This window comes from Miniopterus schreibersii, assembly GCF_964146895.1.
Source record: "Miniopterus schreibersii genome assembly, chromosome: 7".
In the NCBI taxonomy this organism is placed as follows: Eukaryota; Metazoa; Chordata; class Mammalia; order Chiroptera; family Miniopteridae; genus Miniopterus; species Miniopterus schreibersii.
Window position 1 is genome coordinate 62485465 of NC_138108.1, and position 17738 is coordinate 62503202.

General features: G+C 40.2%; 1 protein-coding gene across 3 annotated transcripts in view; it reads left to right on the forward strand.

The window, feature by feature from the left end:
• GTDC1 (glycosyltransferase like domain containing 1) overlaps positions 1-17738 on the forward strand; it is a 337642-nt gene that overhangs the window by 305006 nt on the left and 14898 nt on the right. For all 3 annotated transcript variants that reach the window (XM_081143377.1, XM_081143376.1, XM_081143378.1), the window contains one exon: positions 6166-6275. In XM_081143377.1, the coding sequence (XP_080999503.1) occupies positions 6166-6275 (110 nt within the window). The remainder of the gene's footprint in view (positions 1-6165; positions 6276-17738) is intronic.

Below are 17738 nucleotides of genomic sequence, written 5' to 3' on the forward strand. Positions count from 1 at the left end.
GGTAGAAGATCTAGAGCTCTCATAGACTGAATTTTAAAGGCAGCTCTGCCTCTGCTATTAAAAGGAAAGATGAGAATATGAATCTTCAGATGGCCTGAAACCAGGATATGTATAAATTAGAATTTTATTTTTCTATAACTTAACTCTCTGCAATGGACCGTTTCAATATGGTGATAGAAAGCTCAGGCAGTTCAAGATATTCTGTCTTCCATTTTCCCGGTCCCTATTCCTCACAGGCTACTGGCGAGGGATCCTTTGCTTCTGTCTGCCAGCTGCTCTCTGATTCTTCCATGACATTCACAGAAGTCATGGTTCCACTTTTATGCTTACCACAGCTCAAGAGTCTCTTACAAATGTCCCCAGCACTGTCTGCCTTGACTCGTACAATGAGACGTTCGCTCTCTGGAGCCCTGGTTCTTCCCCAGGCTCCTAACCCAGGAAGCACAGTGCATGGCCTCTGGGATTCTCCGAGTTCTGTTTCTTACCTAGAGGTGGAATAGTGACACAGGGTGGGAGGGGGCATGCTATAGGTTCGTGGCATTTTTCTTAACTACTTGTGCCTATCTGAAATCCTCACCATTTCTACAAAGGTTTTTTGCTTCTGTAATCAACAAAGAATACTGCCCCTCTTTTTTGGTCATGGTTTGGGGAGGGAAGGTGTCTTTTCCCCATACCTTCCTTAAAAAAAATGAACATAAAACATCTTAACATCTTGAATGTGTTGGAGGTGGAGAGGGTGGAACAAATCGGTTAAATTTCTAAAATATTAAAATAGCATAAATATCAAAGATGAAGAGTGAGAGAAAGCCGAAAAAAGGCAAAAAGTGTGTAGAAGAAAGAACAGGATTTTGGAGCGATGAGACACGATTTCAAGTGCAGGCTTAAATTCTTCTGTGTGATCTTGGATAAAGGAATAATTTATTTGTATGACCCTTGGTTGAGAGGCTTAAGTAAGATTAGGATCAGGTGCCCGACATGGAATCTTGAACATAGTAGATCTATAAATATAATTCATTTCTCTGACACCTTCATTTATTCAACAAGCATTTTAGAGCAGCTGATTTTGGGCCACAGATAATATATTAGCCAGTATGGGCCACATTATGCTTCTGTAATGAAGACCCCCCCCCAAAAAAAAAAAAATCTCAATTACTTAAACACAACAAAAAGTTTACTTCTCTCACTAACTCAAAGTCTGATGCATGTTTAGGTAGTGGGACAGGGCAGCTCTCCTCTGTGTAGCAATCCAAACTGCCTCACTCTCTGAAGCTGACCATCTTACGCTAAAACAAGACTTCTGTAAGGATCCCTGCAGCAGAGAGTGCTATCCAGAACTGCTCTTAGATGTTTCCACCCCAGAAGTGACACACATCAATCGACTTGCAACCCATTGGTCAGAACTAGTCTATGGCCTCCCCTACTTCAAGGGGATGAACGTGGAGTGTGGAGTCTTCTGTGTGCCGAAAATGAGAAAATAACCAGCTATTGGAGAACACAACTAATGTCAGCCACTACTTTGCAAGCCACTGGGTACTTCGTAATGAACAAAACAGACATGGTTTATCTTTCCCTCGTGGAGCTCTCAGGACAGGGTGACATGCTGCTAGGAAAGCTATCGCATTTGTATAGAGCCAGGTTTCTGCCCAGGCAAGGCAAGCAATTAGATCAAAGAGATTACATTCAATAAGTGTCAAGTTGTGTGGGAAAACAGGAAAGGGTAACAGTTGAGTGTAAGTGACGAGTATGGAGAATTTAGCAATCCTCAATAAATATTTTCTGAATGAATGCAAAGGGAGGAATGGGAAGAAATTTAGCTCTAAAAAACTAAATGGGAAAGGCAACAGAGAGAGAACAGATACAGAAGAAAAAACACATGGAAACAGTTTATGCTTTTCAAATGTTCTGAATAATATTTGGGAATAAAAGCTGTTCTTGCTGTATCTGCTGCTTCCAGAAAGCCTGAAATATTTCCATGCTGATCTCTCCTGCCATGGTTGGGCTGTGGAAGAATGAGTTCCCAGCCAGACTGTTTCGTTCTTACCTAGTCAAGAATGTAGGAATTGTTGGGAAGCTTGGACTCTGACTCACCTTCTAGAATGTTTTATGATGAATCAGGTTTGCTTGATGGGCAGCTGTCAAATGTAGTGGGGGGGGGGGGTCATAGGAAATGAGGAATTATGCTGCTATAAACACTGAAAATGTTACAGAATTAAGCAAAAATCCTGCGAATACCCTTTTATGACAGTGTTAGAGAGGTGGTTTCTTAAAACATTAAAATGATTTATATTTTTAAAAATTTGTTAAAAATGATAAAAAGTATTGAAAAAAGACATATTTATGTGCAACCCCTAGAGATAAACCCTGTTAATATTTTGGTATAGTTCATCCCAAATTTTTTTCTAGGCACACACATTCATTTGTCTTACAAAACGGAGCATATAATAAATACTACTCTGTCGTTTCCCTTTTACTTAACAGTATTTCTTGAATATCTTTCCATGTCAAGAAATATACTTCTACAACATAATTTTTAATGGCTCTATGGTATTGCATCATAGGTATGCATCAAAAAATATTTTTTTATCATCTCATTAGGTCGTTTAGAGATGGTCACCATTATAAACAATGCTGTTATGAATACTCTGACTGAATTTCTGTGCACCTCTTTAATTATTTTATAGGGTAACTTTTCTAATTTGGAATTACATTATATACATTTAAGGCTTAATTATGTACATTACCAAATTGCCCTCTAAAATAGTATTTCAGTTTACATTCCTACCAGCAATAGATGAGAACAGGAGTGTTTCGGGGGCCTGTAAGTCTACGAAGTGTTTATAGAGAATTGAATATATTATGAATGTCTGTTTAATCTTGACAGCTATTGGCAGACAGGGTCACTCAATATATTTTAAGTCCCTCATCTTGTACTTAATGCTTTGTGCTAAAATCATAGGTATGGAACCCTCACATTAGACTTCTTAGGACATTAAGACAGATTCACATGTTCTGCTAAATGGGTTCATTAATATCATGGGTGCTGGCATAAGATCTATGGATGATCTGTTGAATATCTGGAATGAGTTCCTTGCTGGACAAAAAAATACTGAGCTCTCCCGCTGCTATATCCATGCCTGGTTGTGTGGCTGTGGCTGAATATTTGTGTGTGTCTTTACAATTGTCTGAATGTTAGGCTATTTGCCTCTTTTCTAAAGAGAAAAACTTTCAGCTAGTTTGACTATGGGACATAGAAGAAATCGTCGGGTGTCTACTTATGTTATGTAATCCCCTAATTTAGCCATAAATAATACTTGAGAACACATATCATGCAGAATATTTTTAGAAGTACTGCTCTTTTCCCACCCTTATAGTTCATCCAGCAATTTTAATCCAACTCCCCCTCCAGTGGCTTCTTGATGTCAGAAAGGTGCCACCTTTTCAGGCAGCAGGCACGTTTCAGTCACCTGGCATCGGGAAGTCAGTCTGAGTGGTGTGAGGTGCAGGACTTGTGAAATTGTGTATGATGCCATCACTGGAAATCTCCTGAACTGTAAAAACCCACTTACTACTCACGGTCTTCAGTAACCACTCTTTCTTTCTTTTCTATTAAAAATGGTTAATGTTGACATTATTGCAGGTGTCCCCCTCCCTCCTCCCGCTTTGCCCACCTCCACCAGTTACTTGTTGTCAGCATCCGACTCTTTGAATTGTTAGGTCATGTCCCCCAATACGATTCCTAACCCAGCACTGTCCTGAGTTCCTTTGCTTCCTGTTTGCCAGCGATTCACTGCCACAACCATCCGCACTCTCATCGGCGGCCACGGATTCAGGTTAATGCCACTTCCATTAACAAAATAACGTAGTTGAGAGAGTGCCTAGGATTATGAGAAACTTTATAAGGACTTTTGTATAACATGCCTCTTTTTCTCAGGGATGATCTTGGGAAAGAACATTCGTCCATATATTATAGTTTAAACAAAAAGAGGAGATTCATACAAATCTCTTTTGTGTTCTTATGCAGAGTGACTTGAATATGAAAGCTTTTGTTCACCAATAAAAAATGTCTTAAAAATACAGTAGGATTGTAATGCATTTATCTCATATAGAAACGCTGAAAATATAGGTTCATAAAGTCCGCTGCTTTGAGAGCACATTGGAATCTTTTAAGAACTACAGCTTCTGCCCGATTAAACCGCCTCCCAACCCCAAGCCACAGCTACTTTAATACAAAACAAACAAACAAACAAAACAGCAGGAAATATTTAGAATAGATATTCTCTTGGGGATCCATAGCCAAAATTTTTGGAACACAACATGAAAAATTTAGAGAACTGAGTGGCTAAATTTCCCTATAGTGTTACTCCCTCTTTAAGATATATTGTGTTATATTGTTTCCACTCTTTTCATCTAAGTATTTCCAAGAGAATCAGACTAAAAGAACATATTACAGATTAAGTGGCAGCTACTTGATTGATATGGTTGGAGATAGCATGCGGCGTACTCTTTACTTTCAAACTGTGTTGGGTCTTTGTTCTTGCCCACAGCAGTAGTGTAGATGAGAGCTATCCAGAAACTCCCCCATGGTACATGTATGTAATCCGCACCGTCTTCAAAAGGGAAGAGCGCTTTGCCATTGCATTCTTTATTATTTGAAGTAAATCAAACAGAGAGCGCTTAAAACACATTGTTACTGAAATCTAATTCTGTAAGAATTTACAATTCCATGAGATTAGAAATACCATTTTAGAATGTTAATCAGAAGATGCATTTGTTTTAATTCTTGATACTGAAAATATTGACTGAATTGTGAATTAACATATTTAGGGTTGCAGATGCCATTTTTCATAAGATTTCGTGAATGATGTAATTTTCATATTTTATATCGCAGTTTGATCAATTTACAGATTTATTTTTACATAATTAGTTGGTAAATGAGAAATTCAATTGCTGATATATAACTATTTCTCTGTAATATAGAAAATAAGTTAAAATTCTGAATTACAAACAAAAAACAAGTATTTTGAAGACATCTGGTCCACATCTGTCTGAAATTAGATAATTTAAAACAGTATAATTAAATGCAAGAAATACTAGAATATTCACACCTTAAAATGTAAAAAATAACTCACTCCATTTTAATGTGATTTCTTGAATTGGTGAATTTTTTATTTTATTTTAGTGTCCTTTAGTCTCTCATTCTGTCATTACAAAGAAGACTGACAAGCTAAACAAACAAAAATAACATGTTTTTCAAAGCCTCTATGAAATGAAAGAATTATCTTTAGTACTAACCTCCACTCTTAAGTTAATACTCAGTGGATTTAGACTCATGCCTAACCCCTTTTGATGTATTTATAATTCTCCACTCAATTATTTAAAATGAGAGATTAGTGAGAGAGTCTGTAATCTCACTTCCTAAACTGTGTGTTCCTTGTGGGCACAAAGGGGCTAAGTAAATGTGAGAGGAAGATATTCACACTCCTGGAAAAGAAAAGCATCTTTGGTACTTTCTCACCATCAGTAGAGAACCATGCTTTGAACACTAGTCCTTTCTTTTGTTAAAAACCTGGGTTAGCCCAGCCGGGCGTGGCTCAGCGGTTGAGCATCGACCTAGGATTGAGGAGAATCCGGTTCGGTTCCCGGTCGGGGCACATGCCCTGGCTGCGGGCTCCATCTCCAGTCGGGGTGTGCAGGAGGCAGCCGATCGGTGCCAACTCTCTCACCATTGATGTTTCAGCTCTCTCTCCCTCTCCTTCCCTCTCTCTGAAATCAATGAAGACCCTTAAAAACCAAAAAAAATAACAAACAAAAACAACCCTGGGTTAAGTGGAAATTAACTGTTTTAAGGGAAAGGAAACTACACTAGCCTTTCTATAGTCTAACCAAAAAATGTGAAAAACATGATAGACTTCTCCTTTAATAAAGGCTGCAGACCCTTAAGACTTCAGTAGGACTGAAGGTTTGTATATGACAGTGAAATTATATTTATGAAAAAACTCAATGCTGATGCTACAATATAAGGTGATAGGGGAAATCTCTGCTTGGATGCCAGAGGCTCTCCTAACAATAGACCATGAAAGGAATTGATACTGTGAGAAGTGAAAACACTTTTCCTAACATACACCCTAAGGTATCACAAGTTATATTTTGTGTGTTTATTTCCAGGGAGCACGATAAAGATCCAGAGAGTTTTTTTAAGGTATTAATGCACCTTAAGGACTTAGGACTCAATTTCCACGTATCCGTCCTTGGGGAAACCTTCACAGACGTCCCAGGTACCTATTTTGAATTTTCTTGTGTGTATTTTTACAGATGGCATAAGCTCTACAACTTAAGTATTAATTTCCATGTTTCCCTTTGTTAGAATAATCAAGATGAGCACTGTTAACCCAAAGATTATACGATGGCATTAAAGTGGGATTCAATTAAAAAAAATACTTAAGTAAGCATTCTTTGACTTAAGTTGAGAATGTGAAGTCATCTCTTTTATCAAATATAGTTTATACAGTACATCTAGATGTAAATACAATATATTGCTGTAGGCATCTTAACACTTAAGGGGAGTGGAAATTTGTAATTGGATGTACAACCCCTCACCTCTGAGGTCATTGGCTTAAATCCTACTCACAGCGGCAATGGGTGAAATGCATGACCGTCTGTCAGGTGGCTGTGTAAAGCCTGTTGGTGTCACACTTGTTATGTAGAGTAGACCACAGCCCATATTATTTTTTCATTGGCCCATCTCTGTTGAACTTGAAAAAAAACTAGCAAAAATCCTAAGCACTGAAGTGTTCATATTAATTAAGCTTTGGATGTTCGGCGCTTTTTTGTGTTTGTTTGTTTGTTTAACTCCAAAGACACAGACAAGAAAATTCGGAAATGACCTTTACCATAGTGCATTGTGATTCTTAAAGACCACTTAAAGTTTACCCTCACTTAGCGGGTGCTTCTTGATTTGGTTCAGAGCTAGGAACTGTACCCAGCCTGTACCTCCCAAGCCTCGTCTGATAGGGCTCATCTTCTGCCCTCTAGGCTTATGGATACCAGCCTTTCTTCAGTTCCTCTCAGGCCCCAGGCTTCCTTAGACCTTTGGACATTTGTCTCTTTGTTTCTATTTTATCCTTTTGATCTTAGCTCAGGGGCAGTTTCTTTTAATATGAAGCTTCACCATGGTCTCATAGCACCCCATACTTTTACTTCACGGTGTTTGCCTCCGTTTCTAAGCTTCTAATTATGTATAATTTTTTATCTCACCCCCCCCCCCCCACACACACACACTAGAATGTAGGTGCTTCAAGGACCAGGATTATGTCTATCTTGTTCTTTGCTGTACCCCAAAGCCAAGTGCAGTGCCTGGCACAGTTCTGGAACCTAGTGAATATATGTTGGATAAATGGGTACAAATAATGTAAACTTCCTGCCCTCAAGCAACTTATAGTTTTGTTGAAGAAGAAACGTTTGTACGTAGCACAGCAAACAGGGAATGAAGTGCAAAATAATATAATTATTTGTCAGTACTGACATAGGTGGTTTAGAGTGGAATGTTAGATTTAGAGTATTCCAAAAGCAGGAACGACATGGGCAGAGCATATAGAAGCAACGTTTTAGATAGTGTATTTGAATGAGAGCAACTTCAGTGGCTAGTGCTGTGAGATCACTGATCTAAGTGGAATAGGAGATTCAGCGTGCGGATCTGAATAATTAGTAATATGTACCTTACATAAGTAGGGTAAGGCCAACGTAGGGAGGGCCTTGACAACGAAAGTGAATTAAGTAAAGGTAAAAAATGAGGAGCCTCGATGTGAACAGCGAAGAAATATGATGGAAGTTGTGTTTCAGGAAAGTCTGTCTTGCAGTGCTCTGCAGGCAGAATCGCAGTGAGACCCTCCAGTGGTCGTCCCCCTGTGATTCTGTGAGGCAGTGGCTGAGAGCTGCGTGAGTGCGCTGACTAGAGAGATATACTCAAGGAAAACACAGAAGAGAATTTGGTTGATGGATGGCTGTAAAGAAAGAAGGGAGAAACAGTCAGCTCATTTGCAAAACTGCTGAGGTCAGTTTTGTTTGTGCCAGTTTCGAGGTGTTTGTGCGCAGACTGAGGAAGGTGGCTGGAGGATGTCCCTCGGCAGAAGGCTTAGGGCCAGTTCTACTATGGAGTGGGGTAGGCCACCACCACAAACAAGACCAAGATTTTACTCAAAGGGCCGTGTTCTTGGCATCACCATTGAGCTATCAATGCAGTATGAGGGCTGAAAGTGAGGTGGGGTGCAGTTAGGGGCACAAGTACTGAGCGCTTAGTAATACAGGCCCAGTCTTATCACTCACTTTGGCTTCACTTCAACACATATTTGCTGAGCATTGTGGAAGGGGAATTCCACGGCAAGCAGGACTCGGTCTCCATCCTCAGGGACCTCTGCTTTAGGGAGACATATAGTTGAAGGTACCTAGGATGCTGGGAAGTAATTATTGAGTGCTGCCGGAGCCCATAGACAGGGGCATCATATCTGTGGACATGCGTCTTCCCACTGGGGCTCCTTTCTGCCTTACCCTCTGGTCCATCTCTGTCATTTCAAATGTGAATTGACTCTCTTTGTGGCTACAGCACTTCACCTTGCACCATGGGAAGAGCCCAAGCTATACAGATGAATGAGCCTGATAGCTTTCCAGGCTGTGCTCCTAGAAGCCACCTTGCCAGGCTTCACTCCAGACGTTTCCTAACAGGCCAGTCTGTGTAACTTCAACCATTCTCGTCGCCACTCTGGTTTATTAACAAACACTTACTGTATGCCAGGCATTGTTCTAAGCCTGTGCTAAGCCTTGTTCTCCATTTTTCCCAGGTGGAGAAAGCGGGACATAGAGAAATTAAGTAGAGTTGCACAGCTGGGTAGTCATTTCACCATTATTTTAGGCTACCTTTCCATGTTCTTGTTTTCTGACCCAACAGTTTCTCCAAGTGTAAACATTAATTTTCCCCCAAGTCACCATCTAGCACTTCACAGAAAGGGTTGCCTAGCAGGCGTGCATTTCTTTGCCTGCTGTCTCTTCTAGGTGCTCCATTAGCTTATACAAAACCCATATCGTAAAACCAATTGACATACTGTTTAATATCAGCTGGGAGAATTACTTTCAATGCTGTTCACATTGGTAAGGAAGTGGTTTTCTTGTAAATATTTGCAATTATGATTATTATGCTATTAATTGCTACTGTTTATTGAACGTGTGTTCCTTACTTGGTCCTTTGCCAGGTTGTTTTATGTAATGCTCATGACAGCCCCAGAGGAGTAGGTATTATTGTCCCTTCTGCTGGGTAGAGAAACTGAGGCTACGTTGACTAACTACGTTGCCTGTTAGTCAAACTTTTCTCCTTCACATACAAGTACATATGTATTGAAAAACCAAGAAGTATCTGACTACAAGACCATTAATTACTCTTATTTTCTGTTTTTATTGAGATATAATTTACATATAACATTGTATAAGTTTAACATGTACAGTGTGTTAATTTGATAACATTCATATATCGCCACATGATTGATTACCACCCTAGCTTTAGCTCAGACCTCTCTCACATCATCTCTTCTTTGTGTTGGAAGCATTAAAGATCTAGTCTCTTAGAAATTTTGCGATATGTAACACAGCCTTGTCGACTATAATCACTGTCAGATCTCCAGAATTTATCCTTCAAGTTGCAAGTTTGTACGTTAGTGACTCAGTCCAGCTTCCTCTCCCTTCCCTCTCCTCAGAGCTCTTAGGGAAAGCTAGTGCACCTCTGAGTAATGCCATCAGTGCCAGTGAGTTGTACTGCCTTTTTTGATGAAGCAAACCATCTCCGTTATTTTTTTTTAAATGTTAAAACTGTAATAGAGCAACTTTGTAGAGTCTCCATATTGTTGATTATTTTTAAGTATATTTTAAGTGTTTTTAAATTATGCCGCAAGGTCTTTATAATCCTTTTTCTGAAAAGTGAGGTAGATTCAGAATATTGATCCTAGTTTGTAGCTCTCTGGTGTCATTCTTCCACTTGACCAAAGGGGACAGAGATCTAGGACAGTGACTGTTCCGAGTTCTTGCAGCTGGGCGGTGTGTGAGACGGGCAGTGGGTAGTGGTGAGGTTAGGAGGACAACCCGGACTCAGTCCCCTCACCCCAGCTCATTCCTATATGTGTTCAGTAGATGTTGTTTTAAATACCTGCTTTATGCCCAGCACTGACCTAGACATTTAGGATGAAATGGTGAATAAAGCTGGCATGCTGTAGTCCAGTTCCAGCACTTTATTCATCACTTGCTAGAATATTCCTTTAAAACATTAAAACGGATGTTCCTTGAACACTCAATTTGGGCCGGGTACTGTTCTAAGTCCTTCATGCATTGCATTACTTACTGTTCACAGCAGCCCTGTGAATTAGGCACTATTGCAATTACCATTTTACAGCTGAGAAAAATAAGGCACAGGGAGGGAGGATAAGTCACTTGCCTGAAATCACCCATCCATCCAATTATGAAGCACAGTTCAAACCTCAACAGTCCGCCTCCAGTGCCATTGCTCAGCCTGTGCTCTGTGCGGAAGTCTACAAAATCATCCATGTTTTTTACAAGTGAGAAAGCAGGAGTGATAAAGGTGGGAAATTCCTGACCACTTATGTGAAATCATTTGCAATGGAAAGTTTAAAAAAAACACCATGAAACTTCATTTCTTAAACATCTTGCTTTTTAGATATTAAAGTGAACTCTTTTTTTTTTTCTATCTGAAAGCATCACAAGAAAGGTCTCAAAAACAGTATGAAGTGGAAGTTATCCCAAATAATACTTGGCACATATTTACTGTTCAATAAATGTTATCTGAATGAATGAAAGAATGAGATTGGTGGAATAGAATAATATAATTTATATACCATATCAGATATGTAGAAACCTACATTGAAACAATTTCCAAATACTAGACTATTACTGAATGAAAATAGAGAACCCTAAGGCTCAAGGAAGTCCTAAGTGGTTTTGTATTACATTTTCTGTTTTACTATAGGTGACCTTGATTTGACATAAATCTATTTTTTAATCTCTCATCTGTCAGCTCTTACATCAGTGAGAAGAAGCTGGGTTATGCTAAGCTAGCAGATAACCTTACAATCTCATTGGTTTAAAACAAGGAAGATTTATTTCCTATTCATGCTATATGTTTATTGCAGGTGGGCAGTAGTGTTCTCTTGTTACAGTCACTCAGGGCCCCGGGCCTTCAGAGAGACCCGAGCTAGCACCACCTCAGACCTTGCCAGTTACATGCCAAATGGAAGGGAAAGCTCGGAGGGTCTTCCATGATCATCAGTGCTCTGGCCTAAACGTAACATAGGGCTCCACTCAACTGGTTGGCCAGAACTTGTTGCAAGGCACTGCCCTACCATAAGGGGGGCAGGAAATTCAATCCTGCTTTGAGCCCAAAATTGGGAAAGCAGAAATATTTGGTCAGCTACATTATTGACCACAATAGCTCTTTAATATGCCTCACGATCTGTGGCTCATTAGAGAGAAAAACAAGCTTATCCAGAATGTCTGCCTTAGTCTGGAGAAGTCTGTCCTGTTTGAGTAAAGAACTCTTAATAAATATTAAAGTATGGCCCATGGTCTTCTTGCTAGAGACAGCCCAGCTGGTGTCTGAAGACACTTCTAGCAACTGAGTCCCATTAGGCAGAGCACACATGAAGACCAGTTCCTCTGTGGAAATGGAGTTAATTATCACTTACTGGTGATGTGGCATTTTGGACAGCTTATGGTGTCAGTCAGGAGTGGTTTTGCCTCCACCCCCAGCGCACATTGGGCAGTATCCAGAGACATTTGCATTGTCACTACTGTTGCAGAGAGGATGTTACTGGCATCTCATGGGTAGAGGCCAGAGATGTTGCTACACATCCTACAATGCACAAGATGCCCCCCACAACAAAGACTTATCAGACCTAAAATGTCACAAGTACCAAGATTGAGAAACTTCGATTTATAGGGATTGAACGTTTGGAACTGGGTTCTGTAGCTTTCTAGGTCAACCTCAGCCAATGTGCCTGTGAGATGCAAAGGATGGGGTGGGAAGGAGAGAGAATAATAAAACTACCTGCCCTGTCCACTTCAGTGAGTTAATGAGGATTTCTGCACAATTAGGTAATTTGGGGGAAAGTGCTTTTTAAACTACTATGCAGATTTTATTGTAAGACCCATGTACTTCCCTTTAGAGTTTGTATATGGACTAAGTCTTTAATGCATCTTGGATCCAAAGGAGACATTAACAATGTTAAACCTTAAAAGTTGATTCTTGCCATTACTATAATTACTTTAAATCGAGAAAATCGAAAGGTCATTCTGCTCCATAAAGCATCCATCAGACTCCATGTTGCAAATGAGCCAAGAGCCGAGAAGCTCTTCAATGCAAATATTTTCATTTTGGCCAGTTCTCATGACAAGGTCACATTGTTAGCCCTTGAGATGATTTTTTTTTAAAAGCAAATGCTTAAGATATCAAATCAATGGAATGTGTTTGTATACTTAATAATTTCCCACAAATGATAATTCTAAACAAAATATTTTTTTCTGTGAAGAGCCAAAACCTTACATCAGGGTTCCTCTTTCCCCACTGCAGACGTGGTGTGAGAAGGGGTTTTAGATTTAGGCATGAATGGGGCCAGAAAGGTTGCAAGGAAGTAAACGCCTGAACTGCAGTTTTGGCAGACAGAAGTCCTTCTGGTTCACCTTTAATTTGAGGTTAAGAACAGTACGTGGAAGGCTTCTGGTTAGTATCTGGCATGACAATGGTTATTACTGTGAACTTGGCATATTCCTGATCCTTAGTTCTGGAGTCAAATGTTGGATAATTATATAACATTTTCCTCCCCTTCCATCTCCCTTTTCACACAGCTCCCAACTACCATCTGATTTTCAGCAGAACAGCTACATTAAGGGGCAAATAATAGAAAGGTTCTAGGAAGCCAAATAACTTATACAGGTATAAAATCTTGTTACCAGGGGAGCCCAGCAGAAGGAAAGCTATTAATATATTGATCAGTGTTGAATTATAAGATGAAATATATATGCCAGTAAGACTGAATTAACTCATTCACCGTAAACCATACCATTCCCCAAACCAATCCATTTTCTTTTAATTTTTTTTTTTTAATTTATTGCTATCTTCTCATTCCCCTGACAGAAGTATTTGCTGAGTTCCTATTGTGGTCTGGCACATGGTTCCTCCCCTCTAGAATCTTACTGTCAGGGAAGCAAAATAATGTTTTTATAAGTACATTTCATTATATCATACACTTGTTTATATTGTAATATTTTCAAATAATTTTGAATACTTATTTCATAACCCTTGCAGCAGTCTGGTGACTAGATGAACAAGTATTAGCATCCACAATTGACAGCTAAGCAACTGATTTATATTGGCCCCAGTAAGTAGCATGGATCTGAGATTCTCAGTAGACAGAGCCACCTTCACATTTTTCTTAGAAACAGGCATATAGTCACTTTCCCAGGAATATCACAGGGAAAGTCAGTTTCTCAAGAATCTGATTTAAAACTAAAGTCTTCTACCTCCCAGTTGTTTGCTGGAGAAAACAAAAATATAATGGGAAAGTAAGGAAGATTCAAATAAACGTAGGCACATATGTTCCTGACAGGAAAGAATGAACACTTTAATAGAAATGACAATATATCTTAAGATAATTTATGAATTGAGTAAAGTAAATAACTTCTGTGCAATAAAGGGAGCAAAACAAAAAATTCATATAAGAAATTAAGTATAAATTTTAAACTTTATTTATTATAAAGTTTCAAAAAGCATCAACATACTGTTAAGTACAATAACTTACCAAACCCTTGCTCTGTGCCAAGCGCCAGGGCAGGCCTTTTACTCTGGCATCTCGTTTTATATCACAGCAGGCCTATCAATAGGGACAGTTGCTGTCCCCTGTGCACAGATGAAGCCACTAAGGCTGAAGTTAAATACTTTGCCCAGAACCACACATAGAGATGATTATACCTAAGAAATAAATACTAAATCAAACTTTAGAGGGAAAAGTATTTCATTTTTTTTAGTCATGAAATAAGTATAAATACAAAGAATTTATGAACGAGCAGTTGATTGTCCAAAGCAATAAAAGGAAAGGCATCTCCTAACTCAGACTGGCCAGTTAATGGGGAAACGTGCATGTGTGGTGACGGCAGTGGAAATGATTATTCCTGAGCCATGCGGGTCACCATACCTTCTGTTTGACTCAGTAACTTTATCTCAGAGAACGGACCCCACGGAAATAATCCCCACGACTCATGGTTTCCGTTGCCCCCTTCCTAGATGGTGCCCTTATCTTCTGGGACCTTGAATCCAACAACGGGTTCCGATCGGTCTCCGGGCCTTTGGACACTTGATATGCAATTCCTCCACTTACTGTGAGCAGTCTTCTTTCCAAACCCAGACCACCCAAGAAGAGAATCCCAATAATATAACAATACTAATAAGAATGTGTCGCAGAGATTTTCTGCAGGATGATCTTAAATTTCCTTTGTAGCAAACGAGCTTCTTCAGACCCCAACCCCAACCTAATCCCTCATGAGTTCCAGTTCTCTCTGCCATTTTCTGAATATGCCTGTGGCCGTACCTGCCTTCAGGTCTTATATTACTTGTTGAAATTCTCCTGCCCCTGTCCACATAGCCACATGCACCCCCTTTCTCCTTCTGGCAAAATCCCGCCCCAGCTGTGCTCCCCGTCCTGCCCCTGCCTGGCTCCCCTTCCTGATTGCTCGCAGCACCCAGACGCGTTCCCTCGGTTGAAGAGCATGCATCAGTCTTCACTGTGCTCAGCGGTCACTCGGCTCTATGGGGACTCTGGTGTCACTGAACGGAAAATGCTCGTGGGCGAAGAGGATGGCTTCTGAAACAGGCACCACCCAGAGCAGGAGTCAGCAAGACCCCAGTTAGCAGGACCAGCTCCCCTGGCGCAGAGCTCCCGACACCCCCCACAAGGGCCACGCTCCCACTCAGTAGCTGAGAAGCTCTGTTTTCCTTTCTCGAAAAAGGCTTATTAACTCTGCCGCTCCCTTTCCCTCCCAGATGCTCAGGAGACCCACCAGCCACAAGTAACTGGTAACCACTGACTCCCATTCCTCAGTGTGTCCTGGGAGAATTGGTCTTTTTTCCAGTTACTCCCAGTCTTGCCATCCCTCGGCAGGACTAAACTTGGGTCCTGCTTGAAGTTTCTGCTGCAGCTTCTCTAAGTGGAATATTTATCTTTTATACTGAAACTGGAAAATTCGGAGCAACTCTCCAGGCAAGATCGTTTATCCATCCTACCGGGGGAAGACCATGAAGATTATATGTTCTGCGGTACAACTCCCCAAGCATCTCTCAAGAAATTGTGCTCAGAAGTCATAACGATGAACACATTGCAGAGGAAAAATGCTCTTTCATTTTCATAAACTGTCCTCGAAGTTTATGGGAGATGTGCACTTGGGAATGACACAGGGAAACAGATAAATTAATTAAATAATGAATGAGAAAAGGTCAAGACATTGATAAACCAATAAGAAATTAGAAACAGACCCTAATTTTAAAAGCCCGTAAATGTATATACGACTGCGGGTTGATAGATAGGAGGTCTTAGAATGTGGCTGCTCTCCACTGCTTTGGTGTTTTATCTTTTTAATTCCGATAGTTGTGTGTGGTCATGATTTGGAGTGTGGTATATAGTCCAAATAATATTTGCCCCAATAGGGGGCTATGGGGGCAGGCCTGCCTGTTTGACAGACTCACGTTTCCTGCAGTGCCTATCAGAGCAGCAGTCTGACAGAAAGCAGACAGCAGGGCTGAATGTCTGGACCCAACCAGCGAGCTTTTCCAGCTAGATCTCCCCTTGCGTCGGTGGTTACACTTGTAATGTGGAACCCATCACAGGTACCTGGTGGATGGAATGAACACCACACAGAATTTAGAAGGCTTGGGGTCCGTTCCAGCTCTGCTACTGGTGAGCCTTAGCTTATCATTCCTAAAACAAAGTCACCCAAAAGAGGGTACAACTGGAAAGGACCTGAGCAGTTAGGGTTCTTTTAAAATGGGGTGCTCATCCCCACTCCCAAAAGGGATTTCACAGTGACACTTTCTGAAATTTGGGTTGTGAAAACAGTAAGTATAATAATCACTCTTTTTCAAACCTATATTATTCCTCACCATCCTGGTATCTCTCTGTACTGCCAGTCCCACCCCCACCCCTACCCCCACCCCCAGGCAGTTGAGAACCATTAACTAGGCCAGTCTCAGTTCTTCCAGCCACCCTTGGGCACTGACTAAAGTGGCCCACATTCCATCCTGTAAGCCTTGGCTCCCTTAAGCTTCCTAAAGATGAGCTCCATGTATCTCTCCTTCTGCTCTCCTACCTTATACAGGAATAAGTTGGGCTGTGGCCAGGATTACTCAGTGTTCCATGAAGACAGCCCACGTGTCACTACCCAGAGCCCCTCTTTCCTCCTCTGCCCTGCAGAGCTCAGCCCATCTTCTTAAGCTTCGTCTCAACCACTGTCCCTGACCCCTAAAGTGGTTCTTTGAACTCCCTGGGATTTTGTTTCTACTTAGCTATGTATTTGTCATACATCGATAACAGTTAGAAGGTTCTTGAGGATGGCAACTATCTTATACAGCTTTGTATGACCCAGAGATCCTAACGCAGCAGCGTTTTCAAACCCTCAGTCATGATCATATTACCGTGGTCACCTAGACCTAGAATACCCATGTGCGGAGGCATATTTATAACCAAAACGAAGCATTCGTAACCTTACACAGATTCTTATTTGCATTTGCTGCACTCTGATGTCTTCGCTTTTTTTCTGTTCTATTTTGTTTCTTTTAATACTGGTCTAAATTGATTTCACAGCTTTTAGTTATAGTTGTAAACAACACCATAATATAGCGGATGGCACACAGTAGGTGTACTGTTGTATATGTTTAATTAAATTGACTGGCCTTTTGCCAAAATCATCATAGAAATATTACTTCTGTGAATATGTTCAGTCAATTTTATATTTATTTAGATTTTAATTTCACACAAAAATATCTTACATTCTCAAAGTGATGCTGTTTTGTTTTTATTTTACATGAGACAACTGGCCTGAGAAAGCAAATGCAGTTCTTTTTTATCCATTTTTAATGTAAGAAAAGGAAGAAATGTAGTTGTATAATAATAGTTAGTGTTTACTGAGTGCAGATAAGTGCCAGGCATTGTGCTGGGTGCTAGTCCTGAGACAGCCCAGCAGGACCAGAGATCGTCTCCACTTCATCAAAATGCTAAATCACACAGTAGTACTTTCCTTTCCTCACCAAACATTCTTAGCACTAAAGTCATGAATTCTGATTTAGTTTTAGTATTTTCTGATAAGGTTTTATTTTCCCTGGAATTTAGCAAGTGGGTTTTTTTTCACAGTACGTTTTATCTGTGTTCAGCGCTTATGAAAAATGTCAGACTGATGGTGTTGAGAACGAAAGTTGTACCAACTGACGACTCAGTTTCTTGATGTTCATTTTACAAACTCCATTAATTGAAAAACGTAACAGAAAATAATGTCGGCATCTTAAAAGGGACACTGATTTTGGAAAAGCAAAACTTTTAGTGTCTAGTCAGGTACAAAGGACATAGTTGGTGTTCAGTAATTACTTATTGATTGATGAAACTGGTAAAGGGGTAGTAACACTATATTTTGCATTTATTTTTTTTTTA